Source organism: Thunnus maccoyii, chromosome 9 (assembly GCF_910596095.1).
Source record: "Thunnus maccoyii chromosome 9, fThuMac1.1, whole genome shotgun sequence".
NCBI lineage: Eukaryota > Metazoa > Chordata > Actinopteri > Scombriformes > Scombridae > Thunnus > Thunnus maccoyii.
The window spans coordinates 25865305-25885908 of NC_056541.1; the positions used below are offsets into that span (position 1 = coordinate 25865305).

A 20604-nucleotide genomic window follows, 5' to 3' on the forward strand; every position below is an offset into this window, starting at 1 on the left:
TCACATTATAAGTTAGTCAAGACAAGTGTGCAAAGTGTGGCCCTGAAGGAGCAGACATTAACACACAGCTGAATGGTTTGTGGCATTTGGTGTGCGATTCCTCCACTGGGACGAGGTTTGAGTGACAGTGAAGAACATGCACATACTGTACAGCGCACTGCCAGCAGTCATCATTTACCTCCAGAAAAAAAATGTCCTTTGCAAAGTACACAGAACCCCTCTTTCTTCTACCTTTACGCGTCCCTTCGTGAGATTTTAAAAGAAAAGAAAGATAATTGAGTTAGCCCGAGACGGTTCTCGCTTTATTGCCTGAGACTGTGTACTCGTCAGCCTTACAGCATCACACTGTGAATGTGAGAGTACGCAACTTCCCTTCATTAACAATGTGATAGCCTGCAGACCAAGTGTGAGGTCGTAGCCGACAGCCTATTTGTGTTAATTGTTAGCGTGGTGGTAGCTGGGGCGTGTGTGTGTGTGTGTGTGCGTGGGTGCGCGGGCGCCTGTGTGTGCACGCGTGTGTGCGGGCTGACAGCTGGCCAGGTTCGAGTTGGTCTAAAACCATGTGCGCTCTGTCAGGGTTGTACAGGCGCCTTCTTTAGGATTGATGAATTGCCTGCTTTCTTGATTAAACCCTCCGTCACTTCCCAACAAAACAAAAACCCCAACACAAAAAAAAAGAGCGAGTTGAGGGGAGGAGAGGTAACATGTCTGGGAAATCTGTCATCTGCAGTCACATCATGTACTGATGTGATATGCAGGCGCTTTGACATTTATTACCAGAATATTAAAAACTAATTCACATTTATTTTGCAGCCCTCTTTCACTTGACAGTTCAAGCTCATTTGAAAAGTTATCAAGTTTTCATAGCAGCTCCAACCTTTTGCTTTTTCTACACCAGCGTTGCTTTGATCCATGCCAAGTCCCTTTGCCAATTAGGTCTGTTATTCATACACTGACAGAAAAAGCAGGATATTTTAAAGGTAATTAAACTTGCATTCTTGAAATGTGTCTAAAAAGCATATGTTTGATAAAAATAAATAAATAAATAAATAAATGCAAAGGAGGTGAAAACTCTAAAATAAACCCGTGTGGCATTCAGGCTGTTGCATATAGTATTCAGCAGACATCCACCTGATAAAAAGGTAAACGTAATAAAAAGTAATACATTTACATATCTATCGCATTAATCAAAAATAAATCCTGACATTGGCCCTGATCTAACGTAATATGGAGAGCAATTATTTCCCTATCCATTAGAGGAACTTCAATTAACAGACACGAGACAGTTCATCCTTCAGAGGAGGAGGAGGAGGAGGAGGAGGAGGAGGAGGAAAAAAATAGGAGGCTCAAAATTAACTTGGGTTTGCAAAATATCTTGGCAGGATGACAGTGATTTTTGATTTTCAGGAAACAATATTAGAATTCTTATTAAACTATGTGCATCTGCTTTTAATTTGCTGCAAATAATTGGAAAATGCAATGGAGCTTTCCAATTAAAGCTCCACTTTATGCTGTTTAATAATACCCTCATAATATTATAGCTTATGAAATGACAGGTGAGTTGGTGTATGAATAAAACATAAAGCCCTGTAATAAGAGACAGGAAAAAAAAAAAAAAAAAAAAAAAAAACGAGACAGTTGTTGGGGGGCTTTTAAATGCTCGACATAATTTGCATATATTAATCTCCTCTTTTCAGCCTTATCAAGTATTCCACTGTATTTGAAGTTAAAATAGTCGTGACAGGCAGGGGTACGCTTCGTTTTTCCAAGGATTTATTACTTGTATAATTCTGGATCTTTAATAAGCCAATATGACTGATCCTCTGAGTTCTGTGGAATTTGGTTAATTGTTCCAGATGGTGCTCACTGATTATGCAAAATTACTTTCTTTCTCCTCTTTTTCCCCCAACTACACCATTTCTTGATTGACTAACATGGAGAAAAAAGATTATTTTTGGCGCAGCACTTTCATTAAGAGGGTTCTCATCAGGTTTCAAACAAAAGTTCCATCTTATCTCCCTGTGTAGTTCTGGGCGAGGCTGTGCAGAGGGAGGAGATCAGCCGACTCTTATCTCATACCATGATGGATCTCAACTGCTTCTGCACCGCTGGGGTTATATTTTAGAATAACACAATTCTTTAGGCTGAGGGATTAAAAAACACGACCTCTGTATAGTGACACAAAAGTTATTATTAGTGTATGCCGTTCTGTTCTTTCTCTTTTCTCTTCTCTTTCTCTCCCGGAGATTGATGAAATTACTAAGCAGCAGGGTTGGTCCTCCACTTGCAGCTCGGGCTCCATCCACAACTCACTAACATTCTGTTTTGCATCAGCTAAACTGAGCTGAATGAATCATTTATGGAAGTGTTATGGGGGAGGTATGGGCAGATTTACTGCCGAGCTTTTACTTTAGATGGAATGGGATTTCTATGAAACCGATCTTGATGTCTGAAGTAATGCCAAAGCTTACATCAAGACATGAAAGGAACGCTCTTAAAACCCACGTTTTGCTTCTTAATTCCCCTGGTCAGCAAAAGGCGAAACAGAGAGAGAGAGAGAGAGAGAGAGAGAGGTTCAGCAGGAGAATAGTATTTGCACCTAATGTGTAGTCACACACACGTACACAGATTGTTTACTACTCCCAACCATGAATGACATGTGAGTGTTGAATTTCTTCTTTATAATTTGAAGCTTTTTGTAAATTACACAATGTTTAAATTTGCCTTAATTCAGATTTTTGTTGGAGCTCTTTCTGCATTTCTCATATTGAAACAGCAGCATGTAGTTTCAGTGTATTGGGGTAAATACTGCAGAAATGAATCAAACCATTGGCTAAAAATCACACCAGCATGCATTAAACTAATCTATGTGAAAGATAACTGTGAAAAAAAAATACAAACAAAAGGTAAGCAGTTATGAGAGAGTGTGTTAGTGTCATAATAAAGTTTTAGAAATTCAAGTTTATGGAAATGACAGAAGAAATATTTGTTACATTTGTTAAATAGTTTTTTTGTGATTCTGGAAATTATTAGTGTGTATTTTCCATAAAACAAAATTTAAACAAACATCCTGACACACATAATCTCTGGTTTTATGTAGAATCTCTAATCTTAGCAGCAAATGTTATGATAAATATCTGAAACATCTATCTGAACTTGTAGCCCAGCGTTTGACCAAAGTACCTTTAAATCCAATCCATTGTGATTTGTATAGACCGTGTATATCTCCTCAATCATAAAGCTCTTTTGGATTCCAACAGATAAAACAGACTTCTCTGAGGAAACTCTGTGAGTGTTTATCCTATTGATATGTCAAATATCCTATTGGTCCGGTAGCAGAACATGATCGATCCCGGAGTGATGGTGCCATTAAGTATTTGGGGATCAATCCTGTATAAAACGTAATGGGATTTTTGACTGGAGCCTTGAGACCCTCAGGCATTTTTGGACCTTTATTACAGTCAAATAAGAGACTTTAAATGGCTTTGCATTTGCAGGCCAGACTGGACTCTGGAGTCTCATCCCTCATTGCTTTCTATCCATCCCTGAGATAGAAGCAGTGCTCCATTAGTTTCAGTGTCCAGACGTGGACAGCCTCAATGGATGGGCCTGTCACGGCTCCCTCATTTGCCCCATGTACAGCAGGGTTTGTTATCACACATCTAATTAGAACTTGATAAAAAATATTTCACAAAAATCCAGTCATTAAATATAGTTTAAGGAGATTTATGGTCAAATATGCCTTAAAGATCTTTTAATGGCTCTGCTGACTTGTTAAGTTTGTAATTAATGATCTTCTAATACATACTGTGGTGTGATTTAGAAAGCACAATGAGATTCTGGGAATGAAGTCGTTTTGGAAAAGGGCATCTGGGGCTCCCAGAAGCTATATTAAATAGTTCTGCTCAGACTGGTTTGCTTAGAGCCATGAAGTCTGCTGTGAAAAAGTTCAAACACATCAGCTTCTTTACATAGATGGGGCCATTTCTGTGTTAGGGTGCAAGGAATAAAGCGTGGTTAAGAGACAGTCCTTTTGTCATTTCATAATGGTCAATTAGTGTGTACAGAAAAGTCCTGGGCTCCTCCGTAGTGGGTGTTGGCATTTTTTAAAGTACGTTGTATAACAGTTTTATTTAAGCAATGGAAAGTTTTTTTTTTGAAGTCCACTAATCCACACACAGTGAAACTAATAAGCAAATGCATGTGTATCAAACTGTAAAAGCATTATACTAATAACAGTCGCCTGTTTCATCAGGAGAGTAATGGTGTCCTTATTAGCATAATTAATGACAAATGGCAGCGCAGCATTGGTGGATTGGTTCTAGGGGATGATAAATTGGTGGATGCCCAGGTTAGTGGCTGCCAAGGAGGCCTCTTTGGCTGTCATCCCTCCTGCTTCCGCTCTGGCACAGTTCATTACTCACCGTGTGAGATGCCACTTTACATTGCCTGGTACTGTGAGCATGGAGAACTTAATAATGCCACCCACAACCATGCAGGGCCTGCTGCTTTACCCACAGTCCAGAGGGCAAGTAGCTCAGCAAGGGCTAGGGGTTGTGGGGAGCAGGGCAACATGGGAATCATCTCCTGCAGCTGCACTGATCAAAACAAATCATGCGTCAGTCACTACTTCGGGGGAACCAGGGCCATATGACCCAGTCTCCAGTGCTGGTGAGTGTTTCTTGTTAGGATTTCTGGGGCTCGCCACATCCCTCGCATCATTACTGGTTAGTTTGCCCACAGAACTGCTAATTAAGAGGGGATTTGTGTAATTGTGCCTTCTGCTGTGTCCCATCCGGCACATGCAATTTACTGTCAGCCCTCTGCCAGCTTTTACACTTGTCCAGAGAGGCGTACCCCATTTATACACACATTCTGCTGCACATTTACCAGCAGCCACAGCTGGGGATCAACGCCAGTGCCATGGCAGTGTCTTAAAAGACACTGTGCTGCTGATTAAAGTCTGATTGTCCATTTAGTTTCATGAGATTTCTCAATAGCTAGCCAGAGAGAATGGCTCTCCCAGTACTTTCCCAGTACTATGTGAAAAAACTGTTAAAACTGGTTTTGTAATTATACCAAATGAGCAAAGAATTTTGGTTCTTACTTGACCTTTTTTTACATATAGGCACAAAATAATTCGACTTACAGTGTCTGTATTGGAGAAGTGATCACACTTTACACACCTCCTCGGAGCATTCTGTGTTATGCAGCGGTGTTTGTGGCCAACTCACCGTAGGTGTTACTGGCTCTGCCCACTTTCTGGAAGACTGATGGACCAGCGCCCGACTGGGACTGCCTCCTGGCTCCCTACCCACAACCAGATTTCAAGGACTGCTTGTCACAGATGGAAAAGTAAGTGGGTCATTCTACATAAGCTTGCCATTTTGCATCCCTGTGGTAACAAAAAAAAAAAAGTTGAATTTTAATATCTGTGAATCTGCAAATAAACCTGCTAGATGGCATTTGGAAAGTTGTTTTTTCATGCATTTGTCACTAAATATTTAACTCTTCAATACTACATAAAAGTAATTGTACTTAGATTGTACTTAAAAGTTGTTACATACAGTCATTGCATTTAGCTGTACATATTTTAGGAAAGTAATTGTGTATTCCATGCATTCTCAAATATTATTGCAAAAAGAGTAGTAAGAAAACCCAACACTTTGTTAAACCAAAATGATAAGAATAATTTCTTTTTAAAAATATTTGTGAATGTGGACAAACAGGAAGCTTGTGTAGAATGACCCAGTGCTTCTCCTCTCCTTTCCCTCCTCATTTTCTCTCTATAAACCTTAAAACCACTTTTTATGCACCAGATGCCACGCATACTACTTTTAGTATTAAGAAACATTTAAATTAGTCTACATTTCTGAGCACTCGGATGAGATGAGATTAATATTTTAGTATGAAGTAACTGACTTGCTGTCAGGAGAATTGCACCAGAGGCTTGCGTACACCACAGTGAGACTGGGGAAACGCGCTGCAAGAAACAGCAGGCAGAAACAAATAAAAATAGATATCAGAAACCCTCAACATCATTTCAGTGTGTGATCTATTTTAGTATCGATGTTATACGCTTTTTAAAATGTTAATTGACTCCCCAGTAAACACTTAAATAATTCAAAAGTTACACTTCCACTTTTGTAAGTGAGATTTTTAATATATCGAAGAGTTGTTTTTTTTTTTCACTCTTCTGTCTAGAGGGCTTGAAAAAGCGGGAAAAAGATAAAAGAAAAAGAATGGGTTTCATAGAGCCATAGTCATTAAAAGAATCTGAAAATAGCAACTCGCTATCATCTGTTCTCATAGCACGGGTCAGGAGCTCTGACACCTCCAAAATTCCTCCTGTCAGGGTAGGGGGCCATTTGTATTCTCTCTCATTAGGCAATTTGACTAATGACCTGCCGTGGCTGCAGAGCTACTGAGGGACCCGGAGCCTCGCGCCCTCTCTCTTGCAGCAGCCTGAACACACACCCTCTATTGGAATGGCACAGATGGCATGCCCGGGCGACAAAATAAACTACAATATGTCTCCGAGATGCTGTCAGGCCTGGGCACTATTTCTCATGTCAGAGCGGGGCTAAGGGCTGTGAGTGGGCATAGGGGGTCCTCCTCCAGCTCTCTGTTCATCTACTCACCATTATCTGCAGAGGTGACAGAGAGAGGGGGTCTGCAACCAGAATAGCATTTCCATGGTCTGCATAAAGAATTTGCCTCAAATTGAGAGTCACACCGACAGGAAAGGTATTGCGACGTCTAGCCTGGCTACACATGGAGGAAAGGCAACATCCAATTGTTTGGAATATGAAATATAGCGGCTTCCAGATAAAGCTCTAACCTGTTTTTGAGCAGCTTTACTTATTATTTCTTCTTATTTTAAGATGCTAAACAATACATATCACCTTAATCATGAGTAAAAAAAAATCGTAATAGATGCTCGTTGCCCCGACTGTGACTTTCTCACCTAATTCAGGTGCGAGACAGATTCAGCCAAGTAATCACACTAGACAGAGATCAATGCAATTCTGCTGAATTAGTGAAGTGTAAAATAAAAGTTCATCAACATTCCTAAAGTGTTACTCTTGAGTTGTGGTTCAGGTAATATGGGGTATGCTCGATCACCCACGCATATTTTTCCATCAGTCAGTGTCTGAGCACAACTCGGTGTGGTTTATGTGTGTGTGTGTAGGTGTGTCTGCGCTCACGCCCGTGCGCACGGCCGTGTCTGTTAGAGCCCTGGAAATGCAATGTATGGCGCCGCTGAAGTCCTGGGTGACAGTGCATCCAACAATGGAAGAGTGAGGGATTAGTGCTCAGCCCAGCGTACGAGGGAGCCCTTCCCGCCCTGAAACAGCCATTCATCTGTGCCCAGGGGCTGGAGATGACAATGCAGCCATTGCTCATCGCACCTGACGGAGCCATTAATAAGGCAATGATCCACACGGGGCCTGTGCTGACTCCGTTCTTTACACTACAATCACTCAAGCCACAGGGTCCTCCTTACTTAACGCCACCTCTGTGTTCACCGCTGCCATCATCATCATCATCATCATCATCATCATCATCGTAGTCATTGTACCAAAATTCCTGCCAGATGTTTTCATATTGACTGCACTCCACATACTCCAAATGCCAAATAACTACCCAATCCCCCATATTGCAATACACCCATGAGTTAATGGACTGTAGCCTGGCCATTTGAGCGGCTGGAACATGTTTCATAGCGGGATTCCTGGTCAGAAGATTGGATTTACATTATTTTTGCCCTCTGCACCTTCGGATTTCTCCATGGTACGGTATCCATTTCTTACCACCAAGTCATCTTCAGCACCTCTCCATTTGTCTGGATGTAAGATAGCCTCTCTAGTATAGATGGTGGAGGAATACAAAGTGAGATCTGGTTTTAAATGTAATCCTTGAGCAATAAAGAAACTCTCTGGCCTTCAGCACCGCACGTTCATCTGTCCGTGCCACACAGATCCATCAGCAGCTACAATCTCTGCTTCCCATTGCCGACTATTGATTCAAATGTATTCTCCCTGCCTACTTATGCCTGGTTGTTGGCGCTCCCAGCGACACGGCGGCGTGTGTGTATTCACTTGATTTTATGAGCTTAAACAAGCCATCATGCCCACCCAGTCGCCTCGGTTTGCTGCTCCAGATAGCCACACATCCGAAGCTGCCACAGCGAGGAGGTTGTCAAAGCCGGGGCAACCAACAACCTTTGGGTGAGTGGAAAAATGGGGAGTAAGGGCTAAACCGTTTCACTCCTTGCACTTTTTTTTTTTTTTTTACTACTACATTTTTACTGTAGGAGATGATGAGAAGTCAGGAAACTAAATAAGCTTTCCTGTGGTCATGAGGGTGAGGGTCATGCTGTGATTACAAAGATCACATTGTACTACACTTTGCGTGGTAAGTGCCAAACCATAGCTCTGCGTAATAACCGAGAAAGGAAAGCAAGTCACTTAAGTGTCAAAGCGAGGGATATTTTAGAATTTCATACTTTTAAATATTGCTGCGAACAGGAAAAAACCAAAAGGAGTGTCAGCTTCAAAACGGTGACTCATGAACAGCTTCGGCTTACATTTATGAGTTCCTGTTCCTGTGCCAGCGGCCTGATGGACTGTGGGTAAAAGAACACCAGTTGGAAGCTTGGCCTCTTGATATTTGGGGCTCCTGCTGGAGCCAACGGCTGCAAGTTTTGCGCCTCCAGATTTTGGAGTTTTATAATGAAGCCGAGCAGCTGCAGTTTTCCCTTCAGTCTGGAAACGAGAGGCTTTGTGTCCCTTGTCACCCTGTGTTAATTTGGGCCCTAATGTATTTTATAAACAAAGGGCTGCTCTCTAGCCTGACAGTCGTGACACCTTGATTCCAGTGCAGGATGCATGCAGTATGGGGTTACACCATTAATAATCAACTGGCAGCCATCACACCATTTTAACCACGATCATTATGATAAAGGGCATACACTTAATTACAGGCCTGCTTAATTATAGCTCTGTTGAAGCTCGTTTGTTTGGTCAAATGCTAATTATACCACCATGCTCTTGGCAAGTCCTCATTTCAATCCACTTTTTGCCGGCTGAACAGTGCGGCTTATTTTCATGCAAATTTGATATCTGGTGAATGTTTTGTCTCTCTTCTTTCTGCTTTTCTGTGCCTAGTGTGAGCGTGTCTTTGTTTCGGAGGTGAACATCTCTCAGACAAGACGGAATCGGGAATAATCAAGAGTAATTAAACTGGAAGAGGGTTGGGAAGGGCTGGGTTGGAGGAGAGAGTGGAGGTGCTCAAATACAGCGGAGAATTAAAAAAAAAAAAAAAAAAAAAAATCCTTTCATCTTCTCTCCATAGACGGAAGGAGGGGAGGCGCCGGGGTGGCTGGGGATGTTGATAGCTTTGCTGTTTTATAATCCCACATTTAGTCTTGTTGAAAAACGCAGGATGAAGAAAGGGGAGTAATATATATATATATATTTTTTTGCATAAAAGTCAAACTTCAACATTGTTTTTGCTTACTTTTTTGCAGCCCTCGATGATGTGCCCTTTATGATCTCTGAGCAGTTCTTTGAAAACCCCAAAGAGGTAAAATATGTTGATACAATGCAGAATTATTGCAATATTTGCATGCAAAATTGGTCAATGAAACAATTCAACAATTATAGTAGTATAAGCCACATTACAATCATGATATTTGGTCCTTTCTCACAGTATGCAGCCTATAGTCCCTCTCTTCACTGCACCTCCTTTCCTTTCCTTTCCTTTCCTTTCCTTTCCTTTCCTTTCCTTTCCTTTCCTTTCCTTTCCTTTCCTGTCCTTTCCTTCCCTTCCCTTCCCTTCCTCCTCTCCTCTCTCCTCTCTTCTCCTCTCCTCCAGACTGAGTGATGAATGCGTGCAGTCAGGCAGAGCTGGCTCAATGCAGTCCATTTGGCTGGCTGGCGGCGGTTGTCACTATAGCCCCGTTTGTATTGACACAGAGAGGGAGAGGATTAAAGATTTTAAGCATGCTTACTTAGCCATGAGCCTAACCACCATGTTTCTTGTGTGTTTTTTTTTTTTTTTTCTTCTTCTCTTCTCCCTCCTCTCCCTGCTTTTGATTTCAGATGCAGCAAGTCAATTTAATGGGCATTACGATCAAATCCCTGGCAGAGATCGAGGAGGAAGTGAGTAGAGGCTGCAACGCTCGGCTGCCGCTGACGCCGCTGGGCCAGAATGCAAAGCAAACGGTGTTGGGGTTGTAATTAAGTGTCTGAGACAGCGAGGCCCTGTTGGCTCCACTAAGCCCCAATTGAATAAAAGCATGGCCAGGCTAGGCAGCCATTCTCCCTTAAAAGCTTCGTCTCCTGTTCCAAAACACTTGACTTTTATTCCCCGATTCTTCTCTCAAACAGCTCAATCTAGCATCCCTCAGAGTGCTGTAGATTCTGGAGCCTTTCTGCTCAAAAATTATGACCAGATTCTGCAGGTTTAACTTTTTAAATTCCTAATCAGCTTGGTCTTCAGTGAAAAAGTTAAAGAGATCGCGCAGAGCAAGTCAAAGCGCTACAAATTCCTCCCCATTTCTGATGAAACACTGTAGCCTGCAGGCATTCACAGGAAGAAAATCATGTGTGTGCAGCTCCTTCTTAAGAGCCCATGTGTTTGTGAGAGCAATAGAAAGGAGAGTGTGTGTGTGCTGTATTTGTGTGTGTGCGCTTTAAAGAGAGTGACAACCCCCCTTCTCTCTCATTAGCACGGTATCTTGGTATCAGAACTGCCAGGAAGTGACAGACCACTGTAAAAGAACAGGTGCTGTTGGGTTTGAGATGTGTTACAGAGCAAACACTCCCTCATCAAACTGGGTGTCTGTTCTGCACTCTGCCTCTGTCTTCTGTCACATACTATCCAAATCACACAGAGTCGCCATCTTGTCATATGGTCATCTGAATGAAGCTCATTGTCAGCGCAGGTATTAATGGCGTGTATGTGTATGTGTGTGTGTTTGTGTGTGTGTGTCCAGGGTGGAGACAGCCTGGCTGCTCATCCTATGTGCTCTTGTGTTTTTCTTTTTTTTTTTTTTTCCTTCTTCTTCCTCTCCTCTCCTCCTTCCTTTCTTCTCAGAGAGTGTGATTAGCAGGAGGACACATGGTGAGCTGAGCTGGGGAAGGGAAGGGAAGGGCATGAGAAATCATTAATTACAGCCGCGCTGGAGCTGATGAAGTAAATGTGAGATAGTGTAACACACAGGATTTAGTGAAGTGGACGACAGCACAAGATTAATGGTGGGGCCAGGCTGATGAGGATGAAGTCACAGCTTAGCTTGATAATTAGTTTCCAAGTGGAAACATCCCTCACCATTGTGTTATTTTTACTTCTCTCCTCTTATTATTATCTCACGATGATATCTGCAGAACAAGGGGGAAATGTAGTCAGTGTTATTCTCACAAACATGCCGTACAAGGAGTGCTTTTTTACAGAAAATGATGCATGTCTGTAGTATTGGGCTCTTTTCTTTGTCTAGTTTTGGTTGTTTTTCTCAATCAATATTATGCTATACATTGAATCTCTTCAGAGTTTCTGTAAAAGTGGCGCCTCATTCTGGGTGTGATATATATATAAAAAAAAAAAGGATTGAGATTTAGAAAAAACAGTTCGTAGTATGAAACTACACCCAGTTTTGACCCTTGACCACCTTTTTTTAAATTTTTTTTTAATGTTGTCGAGCATCTTCTCCTTCTCTTGTCCAGAAGAGGTCACTGTCTGTGCTTAAAAATGCAGAGGGGCTTTTTTTTTTTTTTTTTTTTTTCTCCCCTTCCCTCTTCAGAAACTAGAGGCGCTTTTAACACAGACTCTAATTGCCTCGTTTCTAAACCCATTAAAAAATATAGATTCATGAAAGAGATGTACTTTCTAGAATTATACATACAGTATGCACATGTAATTGAGGAAAACTGTTGTAATCACAGCCACAGTTGTAGATAAGACCATTTCCTAACAGGCATCACTTAAGCCATGTCTCAGATGATGTTGGTTCCAGCAATTAGGCATTCTTTTCATTTCCCAAATGACTCGCAAAACTTGCGGATATTATAATTGCTTTTAGCCACGCATATCTAATTTGTGTCTTTTTAAGTGTTAATTAGTAAGCGATTTAAAGTGACATCTTTATGTAGTTTGCTCTGCTGAAAAATGTTGTTGGCGGCTGGCTAATGATTTTCAGAGGGAGTATGCTAGAGTGGAAAGAAGTGTGTATGCACACATGACAAGATTTTCATTAGCACCTATGTATGATGGGTTTTCAGTATTTGTAGGGAGTTATTCGTGTGTGTGTGTGTGTGTCTTTGTGTGCTTGCGTATACTTGTGCTGAGCTGTGTGTGTGTGTGTGTGTGTGTTTCCATGTGAATGTATGGAGGGACAGTAGTCTACAGGGGTATGTGAAAGGTGTGAGAGGGAGAGCTCCAAATAGAGGTGGAATTAATGAAGACAACATGTCACATATTTTTGGCAGTGGAGCAGGGACAGGAAATGAAGCTCGGCTCGTCGGGGTGACTGCCGCCCATGTTCTAGTGTGTCACTGTCCTGTCAGCCTGTGTGTAAAACTGGCAGACATTGATACATGCTCTCCCTGATAACACCCCATTCCCCCATCCATCATCCACACACACACGCACACACACACACACACACACACACACACACACACATACATGTACTCGTACACAGGATTATTTATTTACTGTGCCAGATGTTGAGACTGAATTTTTTTTTTTTGTGATAGCGGGGCTGAATTTCTTTTCTTCACAACTAACAGGCTTGTGATATGTGACAGGTTTTGGGTAACTTGCAGCTTCCGTCAAGTAAATGAAAATCAGGGTAGGTGGTATTTTGATCGAGGGAACCCGGTTTCAGCCGTTGTGGTACAGCGACTTCTGTTGGAGATTTGGAAACTTATTTCAGTGATCATACAGCATCACCTAGTGCTCTGTCGCAGTAATACAAGTGTCTAACACGGTGAAGTGAGCTCTGTTTTGTGCCATAACATTTGACTTTTCTGTTCTTTCAGCTACTTCACAACAAAAATAAGAATATCTTTTAAAAAGTTTCAACCTAAACTTGAAAAATGATAGTGTTTGTTATAGTATCAGTTTTGTTATTACTCAGCAGCAGTATTGAGAGATTCTTGAAGTTTTTTTTTGTCTCTCTTTCAATCTGTTCTTAATCATTTGGATCTATTAAATATAATGTGGAGAAAATGGATTTAGTTACGTTTATGTCCCATCTGAACACCGCTGGGACCCTCACAGAAGCCTTGTTACTTCTGTGTCATATATTTGGCTCGGGGTCAAGCACCAACATTTGATACGTGTACTAAGCAGCGTACTTAAAGTAGAGGGGAGTTAAGATAATGATTTTGAATAAGTGATACTGAACAGAAATTACACGCTTTCCTGCATTTTAATGCCACATAAGCCAAGAATGTTTGGAGCCTTCCTGCTCTATAAAGAGTCATGTCCATGCCATGCCAGAAGGGGGCGGTGTGTGTTTATATTCTGTCATCCTCCTCACTCCACATCACCATGATGTCTCTGCTGTAGGGTAATTGAATACCTGAAGTTTCCAAGAGGGAGGTCAACATTACGTTAATAAGTTTTTAATCTATGGTTTTGTTAATATACATTCAGTAATCTGTGTAAATGAGTCTGCATTTCATTGTAGTATTTGTGATAAATGTACAATTTTGGTTGCTTTGCATCAGTTATTAAGCTAATACAGGTTTGTGATGTTTTTGTGAAAATGTGCTTTTATTCATCAATGCTCGCTTCCTCTTCTGTCTCCTTCTTTTTCTTCCTCTCATGCAGTTTTACTACAACTTCAGCGCAGAGAGAAGCATCGCCGTGTAACTTCCTTCTCAGCTCCCACGAGTCGACGCACCCGAAAGGAAAGAAACACTGCTGATGGACAGAAGGGATCTAAGAACGGACTAATGAGAACAAACAGAAAGTTTGGGATACACAGCAACTGTATTAATTTAAGACAGAAGAAATGTTTTTACATGTAAATTCTCTGTTCATGATTCAGTACTTTTTGTTTGCACAGAAAATGTTCTGACTAATTTATCTTGGAAGTGAATTTTTAAGATTTGTGTTCGCTCTTATCTTACTAGTCTCACAAGAGGTGTTCAAAGTACTGCAGAGCTCAAAATAAATCTAATTAATATCCTAAAACATTATGAGTTATGTTAGCAGTGACTCATCTGTGAGAAGCAGTCAGGGGGACAACAGGGAACATGGAAGCAGCCTCATCGCACACAAACAGGCCTGTGACATGCATTTTCCAGCAGAAGCATCTTTCCATCACAAAGTTCTTCATGAGCAGCGTACAGCAAGAACGAGCAGAGCTTTGAGACATGGGAGCCTTTACCCCAGACGCCCACCCACATCAGCAGTGACTCCTCTACGTAGTCAGGTTTCAAAGAACAGAATCTAACTAGAATTAAGTTTCAGCTTTGAAATATGTTACTTTTCTCACAGCCCTGTGCAAAGTGATTTTGGTTGATTTTTCTGGGGAGGGGTGTACAGTTTATGGAGCAGAACTCACTGGGAAATTGCTTCTATAATATGAAATTCAGTATAATGTAAAAGTTATTACAAACTGTATGAGCCTTTAGAGTCAGTCGCTTAATTGGTTTCCAGTTAGAAGTTGTTGTTGTGTCATAGGTTGGATTTGTAGCTCTCTGGATTTGGGGTATTTTTTTATATTCACCAATCATAATTCTGAATTTCCAAAACACAAGAAAATCTTTGTTTATTAAAGTTTTTTTTTTTCTCTTTAACAAACTAAACAACATCGTGCTGCCAATTTGCCGCTAGACTCATTCAGAAGCAGAATTTACACTTGGATAGCAAAACATCACTTTCTCCTCACCCCTGCTCACATGTGTCTAATTAAATTGTCAGAATCCATTTGCACATTTTTGCAGGTGTAATTAGTATTTAGAAACTCATTAATGGATTAATGTCCCCGCTGTTAATTACACTCTCCTCCTGCTAAGTTTGTGAACTTATCGATTCTGCTAACAGTGCAGGTATCTTTTTTTCCCCCCTAACCAAAATTCCTAATGACTTTTGGTATTCACAGGTGTTAAATGAAGCATACAACAGATGACAGCCCTCTACGAGCGTTCATGTTAACTCCTCTGTTCTGCTGCTGGAATCAGAGCGACGGTCTGAGGAATTCTCTGCAGAGGGAACAGCTTTCACGCTCCTTCATGAAGGTGACACTCATGTCAGTGATGCCCTAGAGCACAGTGACAGGCTCTGACAGCACTCCTCCCCGCTGTGCATAAAGTGCATATACTGTATGCCATATGTATCAATATTCATATGCACACTGTAGAGGCAAAAGGAGTGTTAACTCTCCATTCTCCACCATTACAGTCTCACTCTTCTTACTAATGTGTGTGAGAAGAACTCTGCGATGATTCATAATATAGTGATTACTTAATACACTGAAGTTTTTTAGGTTATGTTTTCACTTCTCCCGGTGTTTAGACTGGATGTAATTCATAGCAGATACTGTATGATGTCCTTTCTGGTGATGTGTAAGATTAAACAATATTTAGAGTGAGTGCACAATTAAAGGAAAAGTCAGATGATATTCTATATTTTGTATGTATATATTATATGTATATATTAACAAATCCCATGAAAAGACCAAAACCAACAATGAATAACATCCATAGTATTGTATGTTTAGCCAAAGCCTGATATAGCTTATTCATCTGTGCCATAGAGCTCCATTGTTGTCAAAAACCACATTGATGAGCCACATCATTGCAGTGGCTGACATGTTCCTTCATTCTGCATTCTGATTAACACGGGTACTGTGGTTTATTTTGAGTCAAACCCATATACACTGTCTTGCAGCGTTAAATGCTCACTACCACACCAAAGGCATAGCTGAAATTAGTCCCCAACAAATGCAGTATTTGCCCAGCTGTTTCAGGATATTATTTAGCCTTTTTTAAAAATGAAAGTGTGTATTCTTGGCCCGTTTTAAAAGATTTACGTTGTCAGTACAAACAAATAGACTCGGGGCTGAGTGCTACAGACAGGCTAGAGAGATTTGAAAGTATTCACAGGTATACTAGCACATTGTTGGTTTTGCTCTTTTCATGGGAAGTGTTGACAATTATAAAGATGCAGAATATCTTTTAAACATTTTTAATGTGGCCCCTTTTCTTTGAAACCTACAACAAACATGGGGTACTATATATGAGCAACATTCAAGGTTTTGCTGTTTTCGGACATGGACACCAGGAAGAGTGTGATGTTAGCTCTGCAGTTGAGATGCATAGTGGTTAAAGTGAAGCTGATCACGAGTTGGAGTTTTGTGTCGATGGTGGGGTAAAGAAGTGTAGCCAAACTCTCCAGATGGGCACAGAGCAATGTCGCTCTCAGAACCACAAGTCCCTCTTGAACCCTGCCCAGCATCGCCCATAAAAAAGCTGCCTCACATGGTTTCACTTTTCCATTTACTCCACTTTATGATATGGAAAATAATGATGATTTTCAGAGACCACATTTTAAAATTAAAATTCTTTTTTGGAGGGGGGGGATGTTAGCCGTGGAGCAATTTAAAGGCTAAAGAAGTAATTTGAGGCTGTTGTGTGTCTATGAGCATTTCACATCTGGCAGTTCTGTTTCAAGGCATCTTTTAAACTCTTTTGCTATCTCTAACCTACCAGGCTCACTTCAGGCTCCTCCGCTGCTGCGTTGCTCTGAGGATTTGGCTCGCTGAAGTTGAGCTGAACTGCAGAGCAGCACATCAAAGCCCCACCCTCTGTGAGTCTGCCAGATGTCCCGTGGTCATTTTTAAACTCACACCCCGGCGCATGACATGGAGCGGTGTGTAAGCATGTAGACAGAGGTGGATGGGCTGCTTGGAAATTGGAAAAGGAAGCCTATATTTATGAGGTGGTTTGAGGTGCTGTGTTAAGACGGGCTTAAACTGCCACTCTCCCTCTGACAGCCCTGTTTCCCCTGAGCTGGGGTGACCAGAGACAGAGAGAGGTGAAGGAGTGAAGGCAGGAGGCCTGTCAAAGCAGGTCCAGACCAGACCTGGACCCACAGTGCACAGCCTCACAAGCAGGTGATACAACAAATCACATGGACACAACAGCTATTCTAGAAGATATAAAGCCACATAATGTTCACTTGAGTGCGGTTTTGTTAACAAGAGTACGAAATATAGGGTGAAGTCAGGTAATTTGGGACGCTTTTGGTAGATTACCAAGAAAACCATCTAAAATTCTGAAGTGTTACTATTAGAACTTGTTATGGATCTCTGATATGTTTCTATAAAGAAAATATGTTGCTGAGTAAAATACTAGAAACTTTGAACCCTCAAACACATCAAGAACCTCGACCTCACTCCAATGACGTGTTCAAGTAACAAGTCACAAAATTGGCCGACTGAAAATTGTAGGCTAATTAGGCCTGTAAATTCCTTACAGTCCTAATTATCCTACAATTTGCAATCTTTTTCTAATGAATAGTTAGGTTACATTAATGATTTGATGAATTGATGACTGAACTGATTAATAGATTTAACCATTTAAAAAACAAATATGAAATACAATTGTTCCAAAACCTGTAATATGACAAGGTGGCACACAATAGCATAGTAACTCTAACTCTTAACTCATAGCAATTTATGGCACCTGGTAGCCTAGAAACATGCTGGTTTCACTTCAGTCCCATTTCGGCTTAATTTTTTGGTCCCAGTTTACCTAATGCATTGAGGTAAAATGGGACAGTCACTCAAAACCCTTTCCCATAAAAAGTAAAGTGTATTGTGATAATATTTTGATTATAAGTAAGTGAACACTTAATAAAATGCAACATCCTACAACCATTTTGGTGTTATACTCTTATTGTTTTAGCTGCAGTACCCGTATTACCAAAAAGAGAAAATCAACATGCCACATGGCCTAACTTTTAAGTTCTGGGACCAGTGATTTTTTTTAATCTTTGCTCCGCCCATCCTAGTTATCTCAGACCAATCAAAATGATGGTTTCATGTAAAGGACATTTGTTGCAACAATGCAATAACATGACAGGAAGAGATTTGGTGATTGGCTGCTAATATTCAAAGAGCCCAAGATGCAAAACCTTATTTGTCCCATTTTACCTGATGTCCCAAATTACCTGACTTCACCTGATACTGTGCTTCCTAATGAGATGCCTTCCACCCAGTGCATGCTGTGACAGGCTCAGCTTCCCATGACTAGCCCGAAACAAGTCCTAATGTTCACAAGAGACACAGCCACACAGATTGAATGCAGTGAAACAATTACTGTACCGCTTACAGGTTAACTCCAGCAGTCTCTTGTCTCTTTGTTGCATGCTGACGTCATCACGTGTTGGAGTGTCCCACTGAGACATAAAGCAGGAGGTTAGACGTGTGGTCTTCTCTGTACCGCCACCTTAACAAGCCCCCGGGCTGCACTCCGAGGGGAGCTGCACATCAAATCTGTCTTTCCTTACCTCAGCTAGAGGTATGATGAGTGATCTCCCAGAGCAGGGATCCCCCTCTCCTCCCCCACACAGCGACTCCCCTCCCATCTCTCTCTGCCACGGCGGCCAGCCCATGTGAGTCAAATTATTGTAATTGAGCAGGGATGTAGTCGGGTGTGAGGTGATCTCTCTCTTCATCCCCTCCCTCCTTCTCTCTCTGAGATATTTCTGCACATGTTGTGAAATGACCAGCAAGCATCTTTTTTTTTCTTCCCCCTAACACTGCCTGTAACACAGAAATCAATTAACTCCTTTCAAGTCAGATCAAAGGCCCAAATCGCCGTCCAGGTCTTTCCACAACCTGTGGGACAATTAACTCTCCCTTTGGACAGCGACCAGGCTGGACAGATGAAGGGAGGCTGTTGCCACTGTTCACATACGTGTGAAGTAGTCATAAACAAACAGGAAGTGATTGAGTAACATTACAACTAGCATCACCCCGATGTACCGGTTAGTTGTGCGTTCATACAACAGGATAGTAGGTTTTACCTCATCTGCAGAGGACTTCATGGTAAAAGCAAAATGTACGTAGACTTCTGCATATGTCTAGAGGATGTTTGCACTACAAGCTGCCATGTGACTGGCACCGTGGTGGCACAACATGGAAGTGTGACATCAAACTGATGGGACACGGGGGGGGCGAGTGGAGCTTTCGTCCACAGACAGGTGCACTGACCCTGTCCACCCCTGAAGGTGCCACTTGCATTTTATTTGACATTAATGGCCGGCCAGCATTTTTTAACAGCCACCTGGATGCAATAAAGGGCCAGCTCCTGAGCTCTGGCTGCCCAGAGGATTTCCCAGCAGCTCCCGTGGGACCTCTGGCTAGTTAAGATGTTTATTAAGCTGAAAGTGGTCCAGTGGGAAAACACAGCACTTCTGAGAGATTCAGGCCAGCAGTTTTCTTGTTAGTCGGAGCGCTCCCCCGAGGATTGGGTTTCTTTTCCTTTCAAACCTCGGAGGGAGGACAGGGTCAGTTCACGGGGCCGTGGGGTTGACCAACTGGTAACTAGGCGCATGAACCCAGGAAGGGAAATATCTAGAGACCATCAAGGTCAGCTCGAAGCGATTCCCACAGTTCCCAAACTGAGCGCTTTAGATAAACACAACCTAGTTAGCTTCGAAATACAATTGTGGAGCCACTGTAAAAATTGAATCGTCAAAATTCCCAGGAAATATCTTGTGGAGATATCAGCAATAACAATATAAGGGTTGCATCCATCTGTGAGGAGGTTTGTTCTCATTAAGACATCTGAACCAGAATCATTGCTCTTTCAGAATGATTGATTCTATGAAACTTAAAGACACCCTCCAGACATGTTTCAAGACATATAAAAATACTTTGCTTAGAATATTAATATGCAGCTTATGTGTTTTTCCACAACAAGTTTACCTCATCAATTTTTTTTTTATTACATCTCCTCCTTCTCCTTCATTGAAAAATCCCGAATCTTTGAATATACAAATATTGTTCATTTCAAAAGTGTAACTACAGACACAAGATGTCTCCTACTTCACTGAAAAGTTCGTTCTCAGTTTACGTGCACCAGAGACTTCATGTTTCCACATCACACGTGTACATTTCATGCTGAACCAGGATCGGCTCCAAACCGGTTGTGAATTCACAAATCATGATCATAGATACACGTCTTTAACTCAGAGAAACTTTCCACTTCCAGTCAGATGAATATAAAAACAGCCTTCTAGTGTCAAACTCTGCACATTGAAGCTCAAACGTCCAAGTGAGGGAACAATAATCGAAACACATTTTTGAGTTTAGGGGGGACTTCAAATGTTAATAGCAGTGAGGGCTGTACAATTAAATGCGTATTTGTTTCTTTCCATCCACTGCACAACTGAATTCTCATGAAAGGCTTTGGGAATCTGAACGTCGCCGCCGTCCAGATCATCATCATCATGTTAGTTCTGCCCGGAGTTTGACAGATCTTGACCTCACTAAGTTCTGGTGGACCTCTAGTTCAAAGCCCCGGTCTCTAGCCTCAGGCACTCTGCCCTAATAACTCCAGTTAGCCTGTTAGCCCT

The 20604-nt window shown here is 41.6% G+C and overlaps 2 protein-coding genes across 15 annotated transcripts in view; both read left to right on the forward strand.

Annotated features, from left to right (window-relative positions):
• mvb12bb (multivesicular body subunit 12Bb) overlaps window positions 1-13975 on the forward strand; it is a 33191-nt gene extending 19216 nt beyond the window's left edge. Inside the window, exons 8-10 of one of the 2 annotated variants that reach the window (XM_042420954.1) lie at window positions 9533-9588; window positions 10107-10166; window positions 13843-13975. In XM_042420954.1, coding sequence (XP_042276888.1) covers window positions 9533-9588; window positions 10107-10166; window positions 13843-13884 — 158 coding nt within the window. In that variant the 3' untranslated portion in view covers window positions 13885-13975. Of the gene's footprint in view, window positions 1-5239; window positions 5321-9532; window positions 9589-10106; window positions 10167-13842 lie in introns of those variants that run through there. The other variant, XM_042420955.1, reaches the window with a different exon arrangement.
• A 64-nt stretch (window positions 13976-14039) lies between these two features.
• Window positions 14040-20604, forward strand: part of lmx1bb (LIM homeobox transcription factor 1, beta b) — a 60138-nt gene continuing 53573 nt past the window's right edge. For 4 of the 13 annotated variants that reach the window (XM_042420942.1, XM_042420947.1, XM_042420941.1 and 1 more), the window contains exons 1-4: window positions 14040-14449; window positions 15122-15257; window positions 16731-16890; window positions 17015-18636. The gene's annotated coding sequence lies outside the window, so the exon portion shown is untranslated. Of the gene's footprint in view, window positions 14450-15121; window positions 15269-16730; window positions 16895-17014; window positions 18637-20604 lie in introns of all 13 variants that reach the window. The other 9 variants (XM_042420952.1, XM_042420953.1, XM_042420951.1 and 6 more) reach the window with 8 other exon arrangements.